This window comes from Coregonus lavaretus (assembly GCF_964263955.1).
Source record: "Coregonus lavaretus genome assembly, chromosome: 33".
Classification (NCBI taxonomy): Eukaryota; Metazoa; Chordata; class Actinopteri; order Salmoniformes; family Salmonidae; genus Coregonus; species Coregonus lavaretus.
In genome coordinates, this window is record NC_140020.1 from 22,723,850 (window position 1) to 22,747,352 (window position 23,503).

The 23,503-nt window shown below is 44.2% G+C and overlaps 1 protein-coding gene across 1 annotated transcript in view; it reads right to left on the bottom strand.

Moving 5' to 3' along the window:
- Positions 1-4,710: 4,710 nt before the first annotated feature.
- The window catches only part of brf1b (BRF1 general transcription factor IIIB subunit b), a 122,063-nt gene continuing 103,270 nt past the window's right edge, over positions 4,711-23,503 (bottom strand). The window contains exons 17-19 of the mRNA XM_084151534.1: positions 18,823-18,874; positions 7,392-7,581; positions 4,711-6,991 (exon numbers count right to left, since the gene is read on the bottom strand). Coding sequence (XP_084007660.1) covers positions 6,954-6,991; positions 7,392-7,581; positions 18,823-18,874 — 280 coding nt within the window. The 3' untranslated portion in view covers positions 4,711-6,953. The remainder of the gene's footprint in view (positions 6,992-7,391; positions 7,582-18,822; positions 18,875-23,503) is intronic.

The window sequence follows — 23,503 nt, forward strand, 5'->3', positions numbered from 1 at the left end:
AAAAATATATGGCAAATAGAAATGGATGGTGTTAAGAGATAGATGGGTGGTGTTGAATGGAGTTGAAGGATGGGACTAATAACAACTAACAACAACTAATAACAACAAGATAACTAATAATGTAAGCATACTGTGTCCACAATAAGTATATAGGTTATAAGTTGAGAGCTTTTGTGAAAGAGCACAGTTAGAAAGATATGGCATATAGAAGCAAATCGGATGGACATCATGAAAATGATCGGTGAGGTTGAGGGTAGAGGAAGTTCAGGAGTAAAAACAAACAAAATATAATTATTGTAAAATTGACTGTGTCCATAAAATGTATATAGTATGTATAAGCTGGAAGTAGAGGCCTAAGCATTGTTGTTCACTAGTTTACTCCAATTAGGGAAGGGGTGGTGGGGTTGGAAAGTAATAAAGGGAAATATATTTTAAAAAAGGAAATGTATATGTATGTGTATATATATGTATGTACACTGCTCAAAAAAATAAAGGGAACACTTAAACAACACAATGTAACTCCAAGTCAATCACACTTCTGTGAAATCAAACTGTCCACTTAGGAAGCAACACTGATTGACAATACATTTCACATGCTGTTGTGCAAATGACATAGACAACAGGTGGAAATTATAGGCAATTAGCAAGACACCCCCAATAAAGGACTGCTTTGCAGGTGGTGACCACAGACCACTTCTCAGTTCCTATACTTCCTGGCTGATGTTTTGGTCACTTTTGAATGCTGGCGGTGCTTTCACTCTAGTGGTAGCATGAGACGGAGTCTACAACCCACACAAGTGGCTCAGGTAGTGCAGCTCATCCAGGATGGCACATCAATGCGAGCTGTGGCAAGAAGGTTTGCTGTGTCTGTCAGCGTAGTGTCCAGAGCATGGAGGCGCTACCAGGAGACAGGCCAGTACATCAGGAGACGTGGAGGAGGCCGTAGGAGGGCAACAACCCAGCAGCAGGAGGCAACCTCCGCCTTTGTGCAAGGAGGAGCAGGAGGAGCACTGCCAGAGCCCTGCAAAATGACCTCCAGCAGGCCACAAATGTGCATGTGTCTGCTCAAACGGTCAGAAACAGACTCCATGAGGGTGGTATGAGGGCCCGACGTCCACAGGTGGAGGTTGTGCTTACAGCTCAACACCGTGCAGGACGTTTGGCATTTGCCAGAGAACACCAAGATTGGCAAATTCGCCACTGGCGCCCTGTGCTCTTCACAGATGAAAGCAGGTTCACACTAAGCACATGTGACAGACGTGACAGAGTCTGGAGACGCCGTGGAGAACGTTCTGCTGCCTGCAACATCCTCCAGCATGACCGGTTTGGCGGTGGGTCAGTCATGGTGTGGGGTGGCATTTCTTTGGGGGGCCGCACAGCCCTCCATGTGCTCGCCAGAGGTAGCCTGACTGCCATTAGGTACCAAGATGAGATCCTCAGACCCCTTGTGAGACCATATGCTGGTGCGGTTGGCCCTGGGTTCCTCCTAATGCAAGACAATGCTAGACCTCATGTGGCTGGAGTGTGTCAGCAGTTCCTGCAAGAGGAAGGCATTGATGCTATGGACTGGCCCGCCCGTTCCCCAGACCTGAATCCAATTGAGCACATCTGGGACATCATGTCTCGCTCCATCCACCAACGCCACGTTGCATCACAGACTGTCCAGGAGTTGGCGGATGCTTTAGTCCAGGTCTGGGAGGAGATCCCTCAGGAGACCATCCACCACCTCATCAGGAGCATGCCCAGGCGTTGTAGGGAGGTCATACAGGCACGTGGAGGCCACACACACTACTGAGCCTCATTTTGACTTGTTTTAAGGACATTACATCAAAGTTGGATCAGCCTGTAGTGTGGTTTTCCACTTTAATTTTGAGGGTGACTCCAAATCCAGACCTCCATGGGTTGATACATTTGATTTTTGTGTGATTTTGTTGTCAGCACATTCAACTATGTGAAGAAAAAAGTATTTAATAAGATTATTTCATTCATTCAGATCTAGGATGTGTTATTTTAGTGTTCCCTTTATTTTTTGAGCAGTGTATATATGTATGTATGTGTATATGTGTGTATATATATATATATATATATATATATATATTTTTTTTTTTTTTTGCGAGAGAAGAAAACATATGGGGGATTGGAAGTGATGCAGACAATTACATTGATGGAAGTTACAATCTATCTGCAATATTAAAGCTGATATACCCCCTGAAAAAACAACAATAATAATAATAATAATAATAAAAAATAAAGAATAAATTAAAAATTAAAAATTAAAAAAAGTTAGCTGCTTCAGTGTTATGAGATATTTTTGTCAGATGTTACTATGGTATACTGAAGTATAATTACAAGCATTCCATAAGTGTCAAAGGCTTTTATTGACAATTACATTAAGTTTATGCAAAGAGTCAATATTTGCAGTGTTGACCCTTCTTTTTCAAGACCTCTGCAATCCGCCCTGGCATGCTGTCAATTAACTTCTGGGCCACATTCTGACTGATGGCAGCCCATTCTTGCATAATCAATGCTTGGAGTTTGTCAGAATTTGTGGGTTTTTGTTTGTCCACCTGCCTCTTGAGGATCGACCACAAGTTCTCAATGGGATTAAGGTCTGGGGAGTTTCTTGGCCATGGACCCAAAATGTCGATGTTTTGTTCCCCGAGCCACTTAGTTATCACTTTTGCCTTATGGCAAGGATGTGTTGGTACCATTCTTTATTCATGGCTGTGTTCTTAGGCAAAATTGTGAGTGAGCCCACACCCTTGGCTGAGAAGCAACCCCACACATGAATGGTCTCAGGATGCTTTACTGTTGGCATGACACAGGACTGATGGTAGCGCTCACCTTGTCTTCTCCGGACAAGGTGTTTTCCGGATGCCCCAAACAATCGGAAAGGGGATTCATCAGAGAAAATGACTTTACCCCAGTCCTCAGCAGTCAAATCCCTGTACCTTTTGCAGAATATCAGTCTGTCCCTGATGTTTTTCTTGGAGAGAAGTGGCTTCTTTGCTGCCCTTCTTGACACCAGGCCATCCTCCAAAAGTCTTCGCCTCACTGTGCGTGCAGATGCACTCACATCTGCCTGCTGCTATTCCTGAGCAAGCTCTGCACTGGTGGTGCCCCGATCCCGCAGCTGAATCAACTTTAGGAACCTGTGGAATGGAACCTCTCTCCTTGAAGTTCTTGATGATATGATAAATGGTTGATTTAGTTGCAATCTTACTAGCAGCAATATCCTTGCCTGTGAAGTCCTTTTTGTGCAAAGCAATGATGACGGCATGTGTTTCCTTGCAGGTAACCATGGTTAACAGACGAAGAACAATGATTTCAAGCACCACCCTCCTTTTAAAGCTTCCAGTCTGTTATTCTAACTTAATCAGCATGACAGAGTGATCTCCAGCCTTGTCCTCGTCAACACTCTCACCTGTGTTAACGAGAGAATCACTGACATGATGGCAGCTGGTCCTTTTGTGGCAGGGCTGAAATGCAGTGGAAATGTTTTTTGGGGATTAAGTTCATTTTCATTGGCAAAGAGGGACTTTGCAATTAATTGCAATTCATCTGATCACTCTTCATGACATTCTGGAGTATATGCAAATTGCCATCATCAAAACTGAGGCAGCAGACTTTGTGAACATTTGTATTTGTGTCATTCTCAAAACGTTTGACCACGACTGTACCAACAACAAAATATAGGAAACACCAACATAATAACTTAATAGGGTGTTTGGCCACCACGTGCCAGAACAGCTTCAATGCACCTTGGCATTGATTTCACATGTGTCTGGAACTCTATTGGAGGGATGTGACACCATTCTTCGACGAGAAATTCCATAATTTGGTGTTTTGCTGATGGTGGTGGAAAACGCAGTCTCAGGCGCGCTCCAGAATCTCCCATAAGTGTTCAATTGGGTTGAGATCTGGTGGCTGGCACACACGCACACACACACACACACACACACACACACACACACACACACACACACACACACACACACACACACACACACACACACACACACACACACACACACACACACACACACACACACACACACACACCTTTAAACCCCCTATGCTCCTTTGAGACCCCACTTTCAAAGTCACTGAGATCTCTTCTTCTAGCCTTGGTAGCCAAAATAATGTAATGTAACTCTGCTAGACAAATAAAAGTTTGGACACCTTGTATTGATTTCGTTCTAATCCAAAGCAAGGTCATGCTTTTAAATATTCAGAGGAATATGATACTGCTGCAAATTCACAAGAGTAAGAGTTATGACAAACACTTCATTTCAGCAACCAGCCACATAAAATGTCAGTGTCAGTTGACTATTTCTTACAGCCTACTCATATCTTTCTCTATTTCACCCTTTCTTCCCACCAATTTCACTCTTCAATTTTTTCTTGCTACTATTCCTCATTTCTCTATTTGACTCGTTCTTTCCACCTGTCCTCTCTTTCTCTATTGATGCAAGCCCCTTTTCCACCCAGTGGAGCTCTATTCACTAGGGACTGAGCAGGTCAAGTGGCTTGTCATCTCTCATGACAGATCTGTGGATGTGACGTGAACACACATGATGCTATGATGTCCTTTTGAACTGTGACAACCTTTCTGGTGGCCACCCCCCACCCCCCCCACCCCCACCTGCTTGACAGTGAGACACATAGCTGATACGATCACATCCTCCAGTGAGTGAAAGAATACACAGTAACTGAAATGAGTTTATTAAGGGAATGTGTGTGATTGTGTTGTTGTGAGGAACTATTGTTCCTTAACTAGGGCCGGGATTCAATGCAAGGCACGTTACTGTATACCACAGTACACTATAACCGACTTTTAAAAGTAATTTACGATTGAGCTGCCATGAGCACTATGAATGCCATCTCTGCGAATGTCAAGGAAAATGCCTTTAAAAGGCGCATTGTCGGATGTATAGTGATGTGCTCTATAACGCGCCTTGGATTGAATCCAGGCCTAGATCAACTTGGAATGCTGTTTGGAAAAGTTCTGTTCAAAAGCTGGTGGCGTTCACATGTAGAATATCAATATACAGAACAACAGTATCTACAATCCTTTTCAGTTTACCAGTGAATTCATATAAAATCATAAAATGACAGAACTTTGTCATAAAACATACGGTAGGTAAATATAAAAAAACACAAAAGCAGGCTAATATTTCATCTGAAATGGCCATTTGAGGCAAAACAACATATATAAACATACAAACAGACTACTGAACAAGGATTGATATTTACATTCTTACATAGTTGTAGTTCTTCATATTTGCTTTTGAAAAGTATACACAAGATAAAATAGCTAAAATACAATGACATTTCTACAAACAAACAAAAGCACTTCAGTAAAAACATTTTTTTTTTTACAATGATATACAGAGTGCTTGTACTATCCTAGGTTTCATGGATACATCGGGCCCCACTTTGTCAAAGCATAAAAGTGCCGCTAGTGTCGAAAGTGACCGTATTACTTGTAATAATCGTAGCAGCATTTTATTTCTGAATCTTTCATTATCAAAACAGCCTGAAAAGGCCGACAACAAGCAGTCAGCGCTTGTACATGACGCACACAATTTATTTGAAGTGATACGGTTTGTTATGACAACAGCGGCACTTCTTTGTCTTTTCAAAATACTACCCACTGAGTTTTGCATTAGGTACATATTTTACAAAATGGATGCCAGTTCATTTCATTATTTAAAAAACTAGCTGCATTTGTGAATACCAGCATTTGATGACGATCATAAAGGGAGATTCTATTGAGATCAAAGGACGGGAGTAAACAAGGATGGACGTAAGCATAGTTGGCATCAATTCCATTTCAACCCCATGTCATTTGGTAATAAACAACAAGATAAAAAAACTTTCAAATGCTAATTTCAAAGACTGGAATTGAAAATGGACTGACCAACTCTGGTGTTGATAGAGCTTAATGGTGAGGGGCATTTTGTGCCCATTGTGCTATTCAGTGCCCATAGAATAGCCCTGCCAGTCGAAGCCAACGGCCCGTTATGACAATTACAGCACCGCTATGAAAGGCGAGCAAGGTTGAGTGGATACACCCTGGTATTCCCTTTCCCTGATTGTTTCCCAAATGGCACCCTATTCCCTATATAGTGCACTACTTTTGACCATAGTGCATTATGTAGGGAATAATAGGATGCCATTTGGGACGCAGCCCCTCTCTACAGAGCATAAAGCAATGCGGCAATGACAAAAGGCCCATTGCAGTACCAGTGAACTGGCACGACCTGGCTGTTCTCGCCGACTGCTCATTGAGTGGACAGAGGGGTCAGTGTGAACTCTTGTCAGAGTAGAAAAGTGGGTGACCGAGGATTGTGGATATTTAAAAAATTCTAACCTTCATTAATGCCAAAACTGACCCAAGTTCAGTGTCTAGGGGAAACTTCACCCTACACCTCGAGATGGCTAAAGGGGTGTAGCCACATCGTAGCCATTGAAGATAATGTGAAGCCATTCACTGAAGCCAGTCACTTGGAATCTGCATATACTGTACCCTGCACTGCTTCGCGTGTCTATGTCTCTTTTGCTAATGCACTCCAGAGTTTCCAACCCCAAAATGGTCCCCTTGTCTTTTTAGAAGACCGTCTACTATACACCAGGGATGGCCAACTCTCCTCATAGAGAGTGACTGGGTGTGCAGGAACACACCTGATTCTACTAACCAACTCCTGATCAGGACGTTGATTAGCTGAATCAGGTGTGTTAGAGCAGGGCTGGAACAAAAGCCTGCATACCCCGTAGCTCTCCCCACACCCAGCCACACTCCATGTTCCCCTTAGCAGTGCATCTGAACAGTGGATGTCCTTTTCCTCTCCTCCCTTCCTCTGGCGACTGTCCCCGCTCAAAGGTCAATGGTGAGACCACTATTTTGAGGAATCGGCAGTATTTGATGAAAGAAGAGGAAAAAGGGGAGCCTAGAAAACCTCTTCCTCTTCAGCCTCACAGCCGTACTCTGAGAGAAAAAGAGAAAAGGAGTGAAATGCTAGTGTGCAGGTCCATTGGGTTAGCGTTCCAATCAGCAGCATCGCAAGCTCACAGCGCTAGGATTATGTTGCCTGGGGTATGCCTTCGGGGCTGATGCAACTGTTAACAACGTTGAGGAAAATAAGCCATAACACCTACGATTCATACGCGTTGAAAAGAGCTTGCAATTAATTGCTACTTACCTATTGTGCCATGGATACGTTCTATAGCTGTATTGACATGCTATGGCTCACTTCTGTGTTTGTGTGTGTCTTTGTGTTTGTGTGTGTGTTGGTGGCGTGTGGATGTTTTTGTACTGTAATGTGTGTGTGTGTGTGTGTGTGTGTGTGTGTGTGTGTGTGCGTGAGCCGCACTGTATGTTTCCTCACCATTTCCTCCCAGGAGCTGCCACGCACTGACACAGGGCTCCTCCACTTCTTCCTCCTCCTCTTCCTCTGCCGCTTCGTCATAGGCCACCGGGCCACTCTCCACCATGGTGGGTCCTGGAGGGGTGGGGGTAGGCGGGCTGGATAACGTGGGCAGAGCAGGGGTTGCAGCTGGGGTCAGGTTAGGGGTCACCTGGAAAAGGAACGTTAAGCAAATCTGTCATCTCCCTATGGCCGTTGGATATCACTTCTGCCACCGAAATGTCGCTAAATCATGTCTCTAGCAAAGAAATTAAAATATTAATGAAATAGAAGGAAGGGAATTAGAGAGAGCGAATGGAGACAAAGAGGGAAGGAGGGGGGAAAAAGAGCAACAGAGAGCGAGAGGGATAAATCAGGGAGTGTCTGGAATAAAAATTAAAGCCAGAGAGAACAGTAGGACCGCATATCCCAGCAGGCATTTTTGCAGGAGTGAAGGGAAGCAACGCCGGGAGGTGCAAGAGGCCTAATTAATCATAATGTACTGGAAAAGGGAAGGGTCTTTGAACTAATTATAGCATTGCCCTCTCTCCCTTCTTTCTCTCTCTCTTTCAGTCGCTGCCTCTTTCCCTCTCATTCATGTTAGGGCATAATGAGGACCATCTCCAGGCGGTGACGGTCAAGTCAGGAACACCAGCAGGGGACCTGATGGCAGATGGCCAAGGAGGACAAGTTGACTAGCCTCCCCAGATACTGGCCACCCTCAAGCCCCTACAGGGCTCTGACCAGGGGTCTCCAGCACTGTTCACAGGCAGGATTGTTGAAGCCGGCCTGGGCCAGTGGGGGAGATTGACAGAGAGTGGAGACTGGGATAGCGTGAAGGAAAGTTGGCCTTAACTAGTGGGTTCACACCCAAGAGGACACACAGCACTATGGCTGGGCCAGGGCAGGGAGGATCACTTTTGAAGCTGCAGCAGAGACATGTGTACTGAACAAAACTATAAAGTGTTGGTCCCATGTTTCATGAGCTATAATAAAATATCGCAGAAATTTTTCATATGCACAAAAAGCTTATTTCTCTCAAATGTGTTTACATTTAAGTCATTTAGCAGACGCTCTTATCCAGAGCGACTTACAGTTAGTGCATACATTATATATTTTTTTATTTTTCATACTGGCCCCCCGTGGGAATTGAACCCACAACCCTGGCGTTGCAAACGCCATGCTCTACAAACTGAGCTACATCCCTACCAGCCATTCCCTGGACCAATTGTGCGCCGCCCCATGGGTCTCCCGGTCGCGGCCGGCTACGACAGAGCACAGCTAGCACTGCGATGCAGTGCCTTAGACCACTGCGCCACAGGGAGTACATCCATGTTAATGAGCATTTCTCCTTTGCCAAGATAATCCATCCACCTGACAGGTGTGGCATATCAAGAAGTTGATTAAACATCATGATCTTTACACAGGTGCACCTTGTGCTGGGGACAATAAAAGGCCACTCAAATGTGCAGTTTTGTCACATAACATAATGTCACAGATGTCTCAAGTGTTGATGGAGTGTGCAATTGACATGCTGACTGCAGGAATGTCCACCAGAGCTGTTGCCAGAGAATTGAATGTTCATTTCTCTACTACAAGCCACCTCCAACGTTGTTTTAGAGAATTTGGCAGTACGTCCAACCGGCCTCACAACCGCAGACCAAGTGTAACAACCGGCTTCTTCACCTGCGGGATCGTCTGAGACCAGCCACCCGGAGAGCTAAAGAAACTGTGGGTTTGCACAACCGAAGAATTTCTGCACAAACTGTCAGAAACCGTCTCAGGGAAGCTCATCTGTGTGCTAGTTGTCCTCACCAGGGTCTTGACCTGACTGCAGTTCGGGGTCATTACTGATTTCAGTGGGCAAATGCTCACCTTCGATGGCCACTGGCAAGCTGGAGAAGTGTGCTCTTCACAGATGAATTCTGGTTTCAACTGTACCAGGCAGATGGCAGACAGCGTGTATGGCATTGTGTGGGCGAGCGGTTTGCTAATGTAAACGTTGTGAACAGAGTGCCCCATGGTGGCGGTGGGGTTATGGTATGGACAGGCATAAGCTACGGACAATGAACACAATTGCATTTTATCGATGGCAATTTGAATGCACAGAGATACTGTGATGAAATCCTGAGGCCCATTGTGGTGCCATTCATCCGCCGCCATCACCTCATGTTTCAGCATGATAATGCACAGCCCCATGTCGAAAGGATCTGTACACAATTCCTGGAAGCTGAAAATGTCCCATGTCACCCATTGAGCATGTTTGGGATGCTCTGGATTGACGTGTTCCAGTTCCCGCCAATATCCAGCAACGTCGCACAGCCATTGAAGAGGAGTAGGACAACGTTCCACAGGCCACAATTAACAGCCTGATCAACTCTATGCGAAGGAGATGTGTCACGCTGCATGAGGCAAATGGTGGTCATACCAGATTCTGACTGGTATTTCTGACCCACGCCCCTACCTTTTTTTAAAGGTATCTGTGACCAACAAATGCATATCTGTATTCTCAGTCATGTGAAATCCATAGATTAGAGCCTAATGAATTTATGATTTCCTTATATGAACTGTAACGCAGTAAAATCTTTGAAATTGTTGCATGTTGCGTTTATATTTTTGTTAAGTGTAGAAGAGAGCTTCAAGATGCTCAAGTCATACACAAATGCAAACACAAGCACAGACGTCAATCTTCACCCAGTGCCGGGGGTTGGTCTAGTGGTAGCACTACCGCCCCTGGACCACGTGCCCCTAGAGGCAGGTTCCGCCACTTACTTTCTGTACTGTATCCCTCTCGTCTATCTCCCCAACTACATTTCTGTCACTGTCAATAAGACTTGTACAAATTCCTAATAAATATATATGTAAAAAAAAATAAGACAACATAAAGACACATGGCTTCCAAAGGGAACCTTTAACGTTACTCTTTCGAAAGACGCACCTTTGACGTTTCTTATAAACGTCTCACTCTCCTCTCTCTGTTTCTCCTTTCCTGAATGTAGGCTTATACTTCCATTCTGCACACTATGCTCCAGCCATTATGCTCCAGCCATTGGGTTGCCTGGCAACAGGCAGATGACCCCCGCAAGGTTCTTGTGTGAGGTCCTTTCTACCGCTGATTGGTGAGCTGTGAAGTCTCATTCAGTTGTCAGAGCACTGAGGGAGCCCAGAGTAGACCACAAACATGCCAACTCCTGTGATAACCAACAGTTAGCCCCATGCTGATCCCCTATTAACCAAATGCTTACCGACTTTAATTACGTGCTAATACAATGTCGAATGTTGACCCTAGGTTGACCAAGAGCTAACCTAATGAGTATAGTAGACTGTATCAAAACAATACACTAGTAAGTAGTCACTTACAATACAGGGTATTAAGTGATCTGAAGAGTAAGATTGAAGGTGCTATTTGGTTTAGGGGTCAAGGGAAATCAATGGCCCTATTCAAATAAGTATTGAAAATGCAGACCTGCCAACTTCAGACATTTTAATGAGTACCTCTTCAGCACGGCGGAGGTGCCCATGGCCCCAGACCCCACGACGGCACACGTTTAGCCTAATAATGATGTTGGCAGAAAACTGCCTCAGTAGGAATGGTAGGTTATAGACTGTTATGGGTACTTGGTAATTGTCTGTTCTTTAGAAACTAATTAGAAATACATTTTCAATCAGGGCTCTCTGTCACACCCTGATCTGTTTCACCTGTCTTTGTGCTTGTCTCCCATCTTCCCCATTATCCCCTGTGTATTTATACCTGTGTTCTCTGTTTGTCTTTTGCCAGTTCGTCTTGTCTCGTCAAGCCTAAAAGCGGTTTTCCCGTACTCCTGCTTTGCTCTAGCCCATTTTCCAGTTTTTCCCGGATTTTGACCATTCTGCCTGTCCTGAGCCTGCCTGCCGTTCTGTACCTTGTGACACTGTTCTGGATTACCGACCTCTGCCTGCCCCGACCCTGCCTGCCGTTTCTGTACCTTTCGGACTCTGCTCTGGATTACTGACCTCTGCCTGCCCTTGACCTGTCGTTTGCCTGCCCCCTGTTTTTGTAAATAAACTTTTGCTATTTCGAACTGTCTGCATCTGGGTCTTATCCTGAGTCATGATACTCTCCCTAGGATTTTCTGACAAGGTGGTGCTGATGTAGGCCTAAGGTCTGTGACCCCCTCAGGAAGTTGGGAGCATTTAGCAATTTTGAAAAACCTGTAACCGCCACTTCCTGAAACCTACAGTATTAAATTATATCAAACAATATAGCCAACACAGTAGTCTATTGTTTGATCCTGAATTAAATTGAGGTGGTCTCAATGACACCTTCACATGATTTTAGGTAGAATTTAGTGGTAATGATAATTCTAATGCAGGGGTGTCAAACAAATTCTGCCTTGGGGGCCACATTCGGTCTTCAATGAGGTCCGGACGGCCGCACTGAAAATGTGTTATATTTCCTAGCTGTCAAAATTTGCACAAAATACTCCTCTATTTATATATATTTTTATGTACTTTTTTCAAATTAAAAACAGAAATACCTTATTTACATAAGTATTCAGACCCGTTGCTATAAGACTCGACAATGAGCTCAGGTGCATCCTGTTTCCAATTATCATCCTTGAGATGTTCTACAACATAATTGGAGTCCACCTGTGGTAAATTCAATTGATTGCACATGATTTGTCTATATAAGGTCCCACAGTTGACAGTGCATGTCAGAGCAAAAACCAAGCCATGAGGTCGAAGGAATTGTCCGTAGAGCTCCGAGACAGGATTGTGTCGAGGCACAGATCTGGGGAAGGTTACCCAAAAAAAATATGCAGCATTGAAGATCCCCAAGAACACAGTGGCATCCATCATTCTTAAATGGAAGAAGTTTGGAACCACCAAGACTCTCCCTAGAGCTGGCCGCCTGGCCAAACTAAGAAATTGGGGGATAAGGGCCTTGATCTGGGAGGAGACCAAGAACCCGATGGTCACTCTGACAGAGCTCTAGAGTTCCTCTGTGGAGATGGGAGAACCTTCCAGAAGGACAACCATCTCCGCAGCACTCCACTAATCAGGCCTTTATGGTAGAGTGGCCAGACGGAAGCCACTCCTCAGTAAAAGGCACATGACAGCCCGCTTGGAGTTTGCCAAAAGGCACCTAAAGACTCTCAGACCATGAGAAACAAGATTCTCTGGTCTGATGAAACCAAGATTGAACTCTTTGGCCTGAATGCCAAGCGTCACGTCTGGAGGAAACCTGGTACCATCCCTACGGTGAAGCATGATGGTGGCAGCATCCTGCTGTGGGGATGTTTTTCAGCAGCAAGGACTGGGAGACTAGTCAGGATCGAGGCAAAGATGAACAGAGCAAAGTACAGAGAGATCCTTAATAAAAACCTGCTCCAGAGCGCTCAGGACCTTAGACTGGGGCGAAGGTTCAACTTCCAACAGGACAACGAGCCTAAGCACACTGCCAAGACAACGCAGGAGTGGCTTCAAGTCTCTGAATGTCCATGAGTGGCCCAGCCAGAGCCCGGACTTGAACCTGATCGAATATCTCTGGAGAGACCTGAAAATAGCTGTGCAGCGACGCTCCCCATCCAACCTGACAGAGCTTGAGAGGATCTGCAGAGAAGAATGGGAGAAACTCCCCAAATACAGGTGTGCCAAGCTTGTAGCGTCATACCCAAGAAAACTCGAGGCTGTAATCTCTGCCAAAGGTGCTTCAACAAAGTACTGAGTAAAGGGTTTGAATACTTATGTAAAGATTAGCAAACAGTCATAAAAACCTGTTTTTGCTTTGTCTTTATGGGGTATTGTGTGTAGATTGATGAGGAAAAAAAACAATTAAACCAAACCTAAAAAATGTGGAAACGGTCAAGGGGTCATTGGTGAACTGACTATAGGCTATTATCACATCATTAGCAGCCTACTGTTGACATGCAACGATATGTTTCAAACAGACCACCATTGGAAGCCGCCATTGGAAGCCGGCACCATCTACCATTGGAAGCCGCCTAACCAACCCTGCATCTTAGAGGCTGCTGCCCTAAACACATAGACTTGGAATTAAGAAGGAAATAAATTCCACAAATTAACTTTTAAGAAGGCACACCTGTTAATTGAAATGCATTCCATGTGACTACCTCATGAAGCTGGTTGAGAAAATGCCAAGAGTGTGCAAAGCTGTCATCAAGGCAAAGGGTGGCTACTTTGAAGAATCTCAAATATAAAATATATTTTGATTTGTTTAACACTTTTTGGGTTACTACATGATTCCATGTGTTATTTCATAGTGTTGATGTCTTCACTATTATTCTACAATGTAGAAAATAGTAAAAATAAAGAAAAACGCTGGAATGAGTAGGTGTGTCCAAACATTTGACTGGTACTGTGTATTCTGTATTCTATTCCATTCTACTGTATTTTAGTCTATGCCACTCTGACATTGCTCATCCTAATATTTAGATACTTCTTAATTCCATTCTTCTACTTTCAGATTTGTGTGTATTGTGTGTATTGTTGTGAATTGTTAGATACTACTGCACTGTTGGAGCTAGAAACACAAGCATTTCGCTACACCCGCAATAACATCTGCTAAATATGTGTATGTGACCAATAACATTTGATTTGATTTTGATTGTCCCTGTGCCCAAGAACACCAAGGTGACCTGTCTAAATGACTATCGCCCCGCAGCACTCACATCTGTAACCATGAAATGCTTTGAAAGGCTGGTCATGGCTCACATCAATACCATCATCCCAGATGCCCTGGACCCACTCCAATTCGTATACGGCCCCAACAGATCCACAGATGACGCAATCTTTAAAGGAACACCTACGTGAGAATGATGTTCATTGAATACAGCTCAGCCATCAAAGCTCATCACTAAGATAAGAACCCTGGGACTGAACACCTCCCTCTGCAACTGGATCCTGGACTTCCTGACGGGACGCCCCCAGGTAGTGAGGGTAGGCAACAACACATCCGCCACACTGACCCTCAACACAGAGGCCCCTCAGGGGTGCGTGCTTAGTCCCCTGCTGTACTCCTTTTCACCCACGACTGCAACACCATTAAGTTTGCTGACGACACGACGGTGGTAGGCCTGATCACCGACGACGATGAGACAACCTATAGCAAGGAGGTCAGCGACATGGCAGTGTGGTGCCAGGACAACAACCTCTACCTCAACGTCAGCAAGAGTTAGGAGCTGATCGTGGACTACAGGAAACGGAGGGCCGAGCACGCCCCCCATTCACATCGACGGTGCTGTAGTGGAGTGGGTCGAGAGCTTCAAGTTCCTCGGTGTCCACATCGCTAAGGATCTATCATGGTCCAAACACACCAACATAGTCGTGAAGAGGGCACGACAATGCCTCTTCCCCCTCAGGAGGCTGAAAAGATTTGGCATGGGCCCTCAGATCCTCAAAAGGTTATATAGCTGCACCATTGAGAGCATCTTGACTGGCTGCATCACCGCTTGGTATGGCAACTGCTTGGCGTCCGACCACAAGGCGCTACAGAGGGTAGTGCGGACAGCCTAGTACATCACTGGGGCCGAGCTCCCTGCCACCCAGGACCTCTATACCAGGCAGTGTCAGAGGAAGACCCTAACAACAGACTCCAGCCACCCAAGCCATAGGCTGTTTTCTCTGCTACCGCACGGCAAGCAGTACCGATGCACCAAGTCTGGAACCAACAGGACCCTGAACAGCTTCTACCCCCATGCCAGAATACTGCTAAATAGTTAGTTAAATAGTTAACCAAATAGCTACCTGGACTATCTGCATAAGCCCTTCTGGCACTAACTGTTTTGACTAATTACATACGCTGCAGCTACTGTTTACTATCTGTCACTTTATTCCTAATTATATGTACAGAGGAGGAAGGGGAGGACCATCCTCAGTGAATTTAATAAAAAATTATCCTTTTTAGATAAAATTATACAAAATATATTAATGTCACCAAATAACTGATTAAAACACACTGTTTTGCAATGAAGGTCTACAGCAGCCTCAACAGCACTCTGTAGGGTAGCACCATGGTCTGGCCGGAGGACAGCTAGCTTCCGTCCTCCTCTGGGTACATTGACTTCAATACAAAACCTAGGAGGCTCATGGTTCTCATCCCCTTCCATAGACTTACACAGTAATTATGACAACTTCCGGAGGGCATCCTCCAACCTATCAGAGGTCTTGCAGCATGAACTGATATGTTGTCCACCCAATCAAAGGATCAGAGAATGAATCTAGTACCAAAAGCAGAAGCTACAGCTAGATAGCACTGCAGTGCATACAATGTGGTGAGTAGTTGACTCAGAGAGAGAAAGACAATAGTTGAACTGTTACAGGAGGGGGTCGCAGTTCCGGAGTAACCCACTAGGTGTCATCCTCCGACAACCTTAGGCACCTCCTCACTCACAGTCTGGACTAAACATTACCCTATTGGTGTCACTTGTGTCTACCTGTTCACCTGTGTATTTATGCCCTCACTTCCCTGTGTTCCCTTGCTCTGTTTTCTCTGCTAGTTTCTCGATGCCAAACAGTACTAGTCAGTGTCTGATCGCGAGACGTATGTACAGGTACTTGAGAAGTGTTCTCCCTGTTTCATTGTTGTTTTCAGTAGTAGTTAGTATTTCGTATGTTTGCTGTCAACCTGTTTTTGGAGACCAATTTGCTCCTCCTTTATTTTATCATGACAAGTCCGTTATTTTGTATTCTGGTTTTGGGACCATCAGTAAAGATCCTTGTTTCACCATCTCTGCGTACTGCCTACTGTCTATCCTGCACCGCACCTGGGTCACACCTCACACCAACCCTTACATGAACAGTTTTTAACCAATTAATTTATTCAGAAATTGAGGAGGAGGAGAGAGAGAGAGCTAGCTATACGTTGTCCTTTTTTTCACTTTCACTTGCTTAGTTAGCAAATGCAGCTAGCTAGCTTAGCCTACTCAAACACCCGGCTCAAACAGAGGGATGCTATGTTAGCTAGCTGGCTATGACTATCCAACACTGGAACTCTTCCAAGTCAAGGTAAGTGTTTGGTTTTACTAATTTATTGCCACCGGGGCCCGCCGGTGTAACTGCTAAACTGCTTACTGACTGTACACCGTACTGCATGATTGTAGCGGGTTTACTAATGCGTTAGTTCTATTAGCTATGTTGACTATGACGTTATTTTAGCTAATATGCTGACAACGATGTAGGCTGTGCGTAGCGGTTATAATATGATGGTTTGACAGCTGATGTGTTCTGCATTGAAGTCCACAAGCGAGGGAAAAAGGTGAGAGGAGGAGAGCGCGTAGATACGAGAAGTAATACAACGAGCTGTTTGTATGTGGCATCGTGGCTGCTATGAAGGTGAACCGTTTGCGTGTGATCAGGGGTGTATTCATTCCGACGATTCTGTTGAAAAACGTTTCTTAAACAGAAGCAAACGGAACGAAACGGGGATAAACATACCTGAATTTGTCCAATAGAAACTCTTGTTTGTAACTGTTGGACTAATGATTACACCCTAGATGCAGGCAAGAATATGCAAGGCCGTATTGAATATGTCACTCTCTGTCCATGTGTCACTCTCTGTCACCTCAAATATTTCTGTCAACCTGTGTGCACCTATGTTGTAAACTTTCATTCATAGGCTAGGTTGTAGCAACTTCATGATGGGTACAGGGAAAATTTTAGCATCATTTAGTAGCCTAGACCTATACATGTTACATTGAACTGGGTGAATGGAATATGAATGACAGTCATCCAATATGTTGTAATAGAAATAAGGCAATGCTCATTCAAAACATTATCGTCCTTCGTCATCTTAAATGGCACCGACCGCCACTGATGTACATATCTCCCTCAATTACATCGTACCCCTGCACATTGTCTCGGTACTGGTACCCCGTGTATATAGTCAAGTTATCGTTACTCATTGTGTATCTATTATTACTTTTATTATTACGCGTTTTACTTTTCTATTATTTCTTTATTTTCTTTCTCTCTGCATTGTTGGGAAGGGCCCGTAAGCATTTCACTGTTAGCTCACACCTGGTGTTTACGAAGCATGTGACGAATACAATTTGATATGATATCAAGAGGACAGCTCAATAACTGATTAATGAACATAGCTAGGCCTACTAATCTTTAACAGTCCAACATAACCCTCTGCCATGTCTGTTTTACATACACGCAGCGACGCACACTGAGCTAGCGCAACACCGCACGTTTACTTGCTAGTCAATACGCTTGTGCCTAGTACCTTTGAAGAGATCAAAGCATGTGCAGGCAAACAAGTGTTCTCTGACAGCGAAACTACATTGACACCGTGACGAGAGCGTACCGTCATACCTTCGTCAATGTGGTTTTCAAGGTGCTGCACTGGGAGCGTGATGAGATGCGTGGCTGCAAACGGGATGCTATCTGAAATACATTTCGGCCACACTTCATAATGGGAGGATATTCTTGCAACCTCTACAACAAATGTGCATGTTTTTTTTTTTTTTTTGAAGTAGTTGTATCAACAATTGCGTCAACTTTAATTTAAAAAAATGTAATACAAGCCTAAAATGCGATACCGAACATTTGCTATTTTCCTACTTAATTTTAGGATTATTGAGATTATTTGTGAATTTATATTTGAGATTATGTTGACTAAATGCTGTAGCTAACTAGCTAGCTAGCTACCTTCCTCGTAATGAAGCCTTAGCTATGGAGCTAACTACGAAATTATATTGCCTATGTGTTTGACTAACACATACAATTTTGGAAAATGTATTTGGCAAACAGTTCGTTTTTCATTTTCCCTTTCTCCTCACACATCAGTGGTATCAATGGACGAAGTGGAGAGCTGCCATCCAGCTCGAGGCAGGAAAATAGTACTACGACTACGGGCGGGCCGGAGCGGAGTGTGAGAAATTAGCGGCTCACCTGAGTCCACGCACGAGTCCTTTGATTGGCTCAGCTCCAACTTCAAACAGTTGAGTCAAAAACCACAATGTGTCAACTAGAAGCCTCTTTTTGCATATTCTAGAGTAGTTTTTCGAACCAGAGTACTTTGACCTTAAATTGTGGGCATGGTACGCAAAATGCGTGCAGGTTGGCAGGTCTGAAAATGATCATCCTAATTTTTCCAATATACTTTTGGATTACGCTTTATTTTACGGCCCAGTTTAATGTGGTATTTACATGGTATTTACTAAGATACTATGTGGTAACAATGGATACTTTCTGGTACTTACTTCACATAATTGGTAACTACCTGGTACCAAATGGTACAAACTACGCTTATGTCAATGAATCTCAAAGAAACTCAATTGTAATTCATATGCAATTATTAGGTAACTGCCTTTTTAACAAGTAATTTCAAAGTAACTACCTGTTAAATACCGGGCTGTAAAATAAAGGGTTACCCAATTTAGATTTTGTTGTGTGTGGTGGGGCTCACCTGTGAAGCGGCTCTCTTCTTCTTGGGCGCAGAGGATATAAGTGGACGGAGTCTGAAAGAGAGAAGAATGTCTAAACCATCAGAATTGAAAAATAGAGCACAAGCATGAGTAGCCTAAGTTAACACTTGATGAAACAACAGAATGCTACACAAGAATTCACCAAACTAGCATAACTCCTACATTCAACATTTTAATTGAACGGAAAAGACTCACTAACCTCTCCTCCCAAAAAATAAATAAATAAATAAATAAACTGAAACTATTTATTACAGCAAATTAACAACCCCTCCCACTCTTCAACCTACTTGTCGTTTTGACTTTCAAACATGCGTATTTGAAACATTTCAGTCCAAGACCTTCCCCACTGGGGTTCAAGAAACCCTCTGGCATTGATGAAACGTTAGGGCTAAATTGGCTAGAAATCAGCTTTTAACATCAAACGCTACTATTTAAAGCTAATGCTATTTAAGGCTTATGTCAAAAAGCGCTCTCTTACAAAGTTAATTAGTCTTAAGGGGGAAGTGGGGGAAAGGAAGTATTCTGGAAGGTTGGATGGAAAATGACCTTGACGTGTTTTGGTGTGGAGAAGGAGAATGCGGTGGTACTGTACTTCTCTAAGGTAGGCTACGTCTGTAAGGCTGTTTATGGCACCTAGTTGGGGAGTTTCATCTAACTCAGACAGCGGCCACATTGGGACGCATGAACATGGATGAAATCGTATATACATTAATCAATTGTCTGCTTTTGTCCGTCAAACGTCAACCCAAGTCAACTATTTTCGTATGAGTTGCATAAATAAAAGACGGACCAACTTGTGAATTATTTGTCTGACAATCATTTCTGTTGTCCATCATACATCAACGGATGACTCTGATTGAAAAAGGATTAGCTAAATATGGAATGTTCAGACACAAAATGTCAATGTGGCCACAGCCTAAATGAGATACCACTGACTACTCTATCCACCAGTGTCATTGTAATAATGCCTTTATAGAAGGCAGGTGTAGCATGTTAAAAGGGAGAAGCAGCAAGAAATATTTTCACAAAAGTGCATACAGACATGCATATACAGTCCACTCAATTGTTGCCCTATCCACACCAAACCCAAACAGATACAAAATTAAGTCACTCAAACATAACTCATATACCCAGACAAATTAATTCATTAAATACACTTTACACACAAACATATGCAAATACAAACAAACATCCTCCCTCCCTCCAGCGCGACACACACACACTCACTCCCTCCTGACAAACACGCTCTCTGCATGGAAGAGAGAATTTCCCCCATCTCCTCTTCCACCCCCCTTGTAGAGGAATAGGGGGTCTCCCTGAGGACTCAGTGGGAGTGCTTTCCTCTCCGATAAGGGAAAGTGCCACTAATAATCTGATTAGGGAAAGGGAGGAGGGAAAAAGAGGAGGGGGTGTGGGAGGGATAGCGTTCGTTGTTTGCCAAGCAGGGCTCTCTCTCTCTCCCTTTGTCGATCCTCATTAAGAGAGACTGTCAGCATTAGCCATCTGCCTAGTTCGACGGCACGCGCTTGTAGAAATACAGTGGGTAGAACCTCCGTCTTCCATTGAAAGCAGTGGCTAGCGGTGAGCTAGCAGTTTGATTCTAGGCTAGCAGAAGGCCATGTTGGCACATTAGACATGTTGCTTTAGCCACAACAGTTTTCAGTATTCAGTGTGTTTGTTGTTTTTATAACACAAATGTTCCAAATTCAATCTCACTGCCACACAGAAAGACCTATTAAAAATGGGTGGAATATAAAGAAGAAGCATGTCATTTCTAGCCATCCCATGTCTACGTCCTCCCCACAACGCCCACAATAACCTTCATCGGCATGCCAGCAAGTTCACCAGTGCCACACTATCATTAGGACTGCTGTGCGCCATTACTGGAGAAACACAACCACCCCTGGGGTGGGATGGCGAGCTTAGCAAACGGTAACACAACTGAGTAGAGTGAGTCAATAGCCTTGGACAGAGAGCTAGCTCTCTTTCGCCCAGCTGTGACTAATACACTTACAGCCAGGGCCAGATAATAGCCATGTAGCCCGCAGGGCCTGAGGTTCGCGCTTCCTAAAGTTAAATATAGTCGATGCATAAATAGCTACATAATCCTGTCATAGGCGGATCATGGCGTGCTGTGCAGCCAGCTAACCAGCAGACATACAGAAATATTCTGGATGCAAGCATGAAATAGAATTGAGGTGTGAGGAATCTTAGTCACATGCAGTGCATATACAGTAAAACAGCTGCTCGGTTGAGTTGATTGAACACAAAGGTCAAAAGGTCAGCTTGTTGTGTGTAGAAGCGCCAGTTAGTATTCTGACCTTCCATTTTGGTCCAAAAGTAATGGAAGGGAATAGATGGGAATCAATAGCAATTCTACAGAGCACACTGCACACTGGGCCTTAATGCTGTCTGCGAGGGCAACTGTGAAACCGCAGACAGACCCAAGTGAAAGCATCTGCCAATGCAATCAGGTATTTATATGGTTTTCAAATTCAATTCTCAAAATGCATCAGGGTATTTTCCTAGAACGAGTTGCCGGTTGCCGATGCAATAACGAGCATCCATTTGAAGGATGCATGAGCGTATTACACACACACACACACACACACACACACACACACACACACACACACACACACACACACACACACACACACACACACACACACACACACACACACACACGACACAGAGTGGCAGGTAGCCTAGTTAGGGCGGCAGGTAGCCTAGCGGTTGGAGCGTTTGGCCATTAACCGGAAGATTACTAGAATCCCCAAGCCGATGTGCCCTTGAGCAAGGCACTTAACCCTAATTGCTCCAGGGTCACTGTTGATAATAGCAGACCCTGGCTGTGACCCCACTCTCTGAGGGTGTTCCAGGGATATGCAAAAAAAACATTTCCAATTCACACATGCGTATTAATATACACTTAAATGTGTTTCCATCGCATTTTCAACTCTACCGATGGTTTTGTCACAAAGAAACGGTTGCGATAAACAGCAAACTTGCCCAATCTGGTTTTGGTGCATGCTTTCTAGACAAAAGTGAACAGGGTAGGTTATATGATGAGATATGGATAAGGTCAACATAATTTCTATTTGATAATTGGCAGCCAAGCATTGATCATCATGTCACCAGCATTCAAATAATAACCTACCGTCGATACTTATTGGAAATTTGCATCAAGCTCATCACTGTCCATCACTTAACCACCATGAAGTTTATCATAACTTATACTGAGTATACAAAACACTAAGGATACCTGCTCTTTCCATGACATAGACTGACCAGGTGAACCCAGGTGAAAGCTATGGTCCCTTATTGATGTCACTTGTAAATCCACTTCAATCAGTGTAGATGAAGGGGAGGAGACAGGTTAAAGAATGATTTTTAAGCCTTAAGACAATTGAGACATGGATTGTGTATGTGTGCCATTCAGAGGGCAAGACAAAATATTTAAGTGACTTTGAACGGGGTATGGTAGTAAGTGCCAGGCGCACCGGTTTGTGTCAAGAACTGCAACGCTGCTGGGCTGTCACACCCTGATCTGTTTCACCTGTCTTTGTGATTGTCTCCACCCCCCCAGGTGTCGCCCATCTTCCCCATTATCCCCAGTTTATTTATACCTGTGTTCTCTGTTTGTCTGTTGCTAGTTAGTTTTGTTTTTCGTCAAGCCTACCAGCAGTTTTCCCCTTGCGCCTGTCTTCGCAAGTTCCTGTTTTCTAGTTTTCCCGGTTTTGACCATTCTGCCTGCCCTGACCCTGAGCCTGCATGCCGTTCTGTACCTTGTCACACCACCCTGGATTATTGACCTCTGCCTGCCCTGACCCTGAGCCTGCCTGCCGTTCTGTACCTTTTGGACTCTGATCTGGATTACTGACCTCTGCCTGCCCTTGACCTGTCGTTTGCCTGCCCCCCTGTTTTTGTAATAAACTTTTGTTACTTCGACACTGTCTGCATCTGGGTCTTCTCCTGAAACGTGATATGGGCTTTTCACGCTCAACAGTTTCCCATGTGTATCAAGAATGGTCCACCACCCAAAGGACATCCAGCCAACTTGACACAACTGTGTGAAGCATTGGAGCCAACATGGACCAGCCTCCCTGTGGAATGCTTTCAACACGAATTGAGGCTCTTCTGACGGCAAAGGGGGCACAAAAAGATTCCACCATGTCGAACTAACAAATTGCCTGTTGACATTTATGAAATTGAACTTCATGTTTCCATCACACCTGTCGTGATATTTTTTTTATATTGCATGACTTTACTCGCATAAAAACTGTGGATGGAAACGTGGTTAATGCTAGTGTGGCATCCTAAAATCAGGACCATTTCCACCCTAGAATCTTCACCAATGTGGTAGTTCATTACATGAATGGGGCTCCGATTAAAAAAGACTGACTGCGCTGTTGGACTCCACAGACGTTCTCTGCCGTGGGCTCAGACATGTCTAGATGACGAGCAGCTATACTGTTCAGTACTGTAACAGTTATATCAGAATGGTTTCTCCGGGATAACTATAAACACATTTGTTGAACTTTTGCTCCTCGTGTCCCTTTAAAAAAAAAGTTTTTACCTCACTGGCCTTTTCTCGCTAGCCTGGGAGGGGATGGCTTGGGGACGGATACATGTCCTCGTATGATATGATATCCCAGAAGG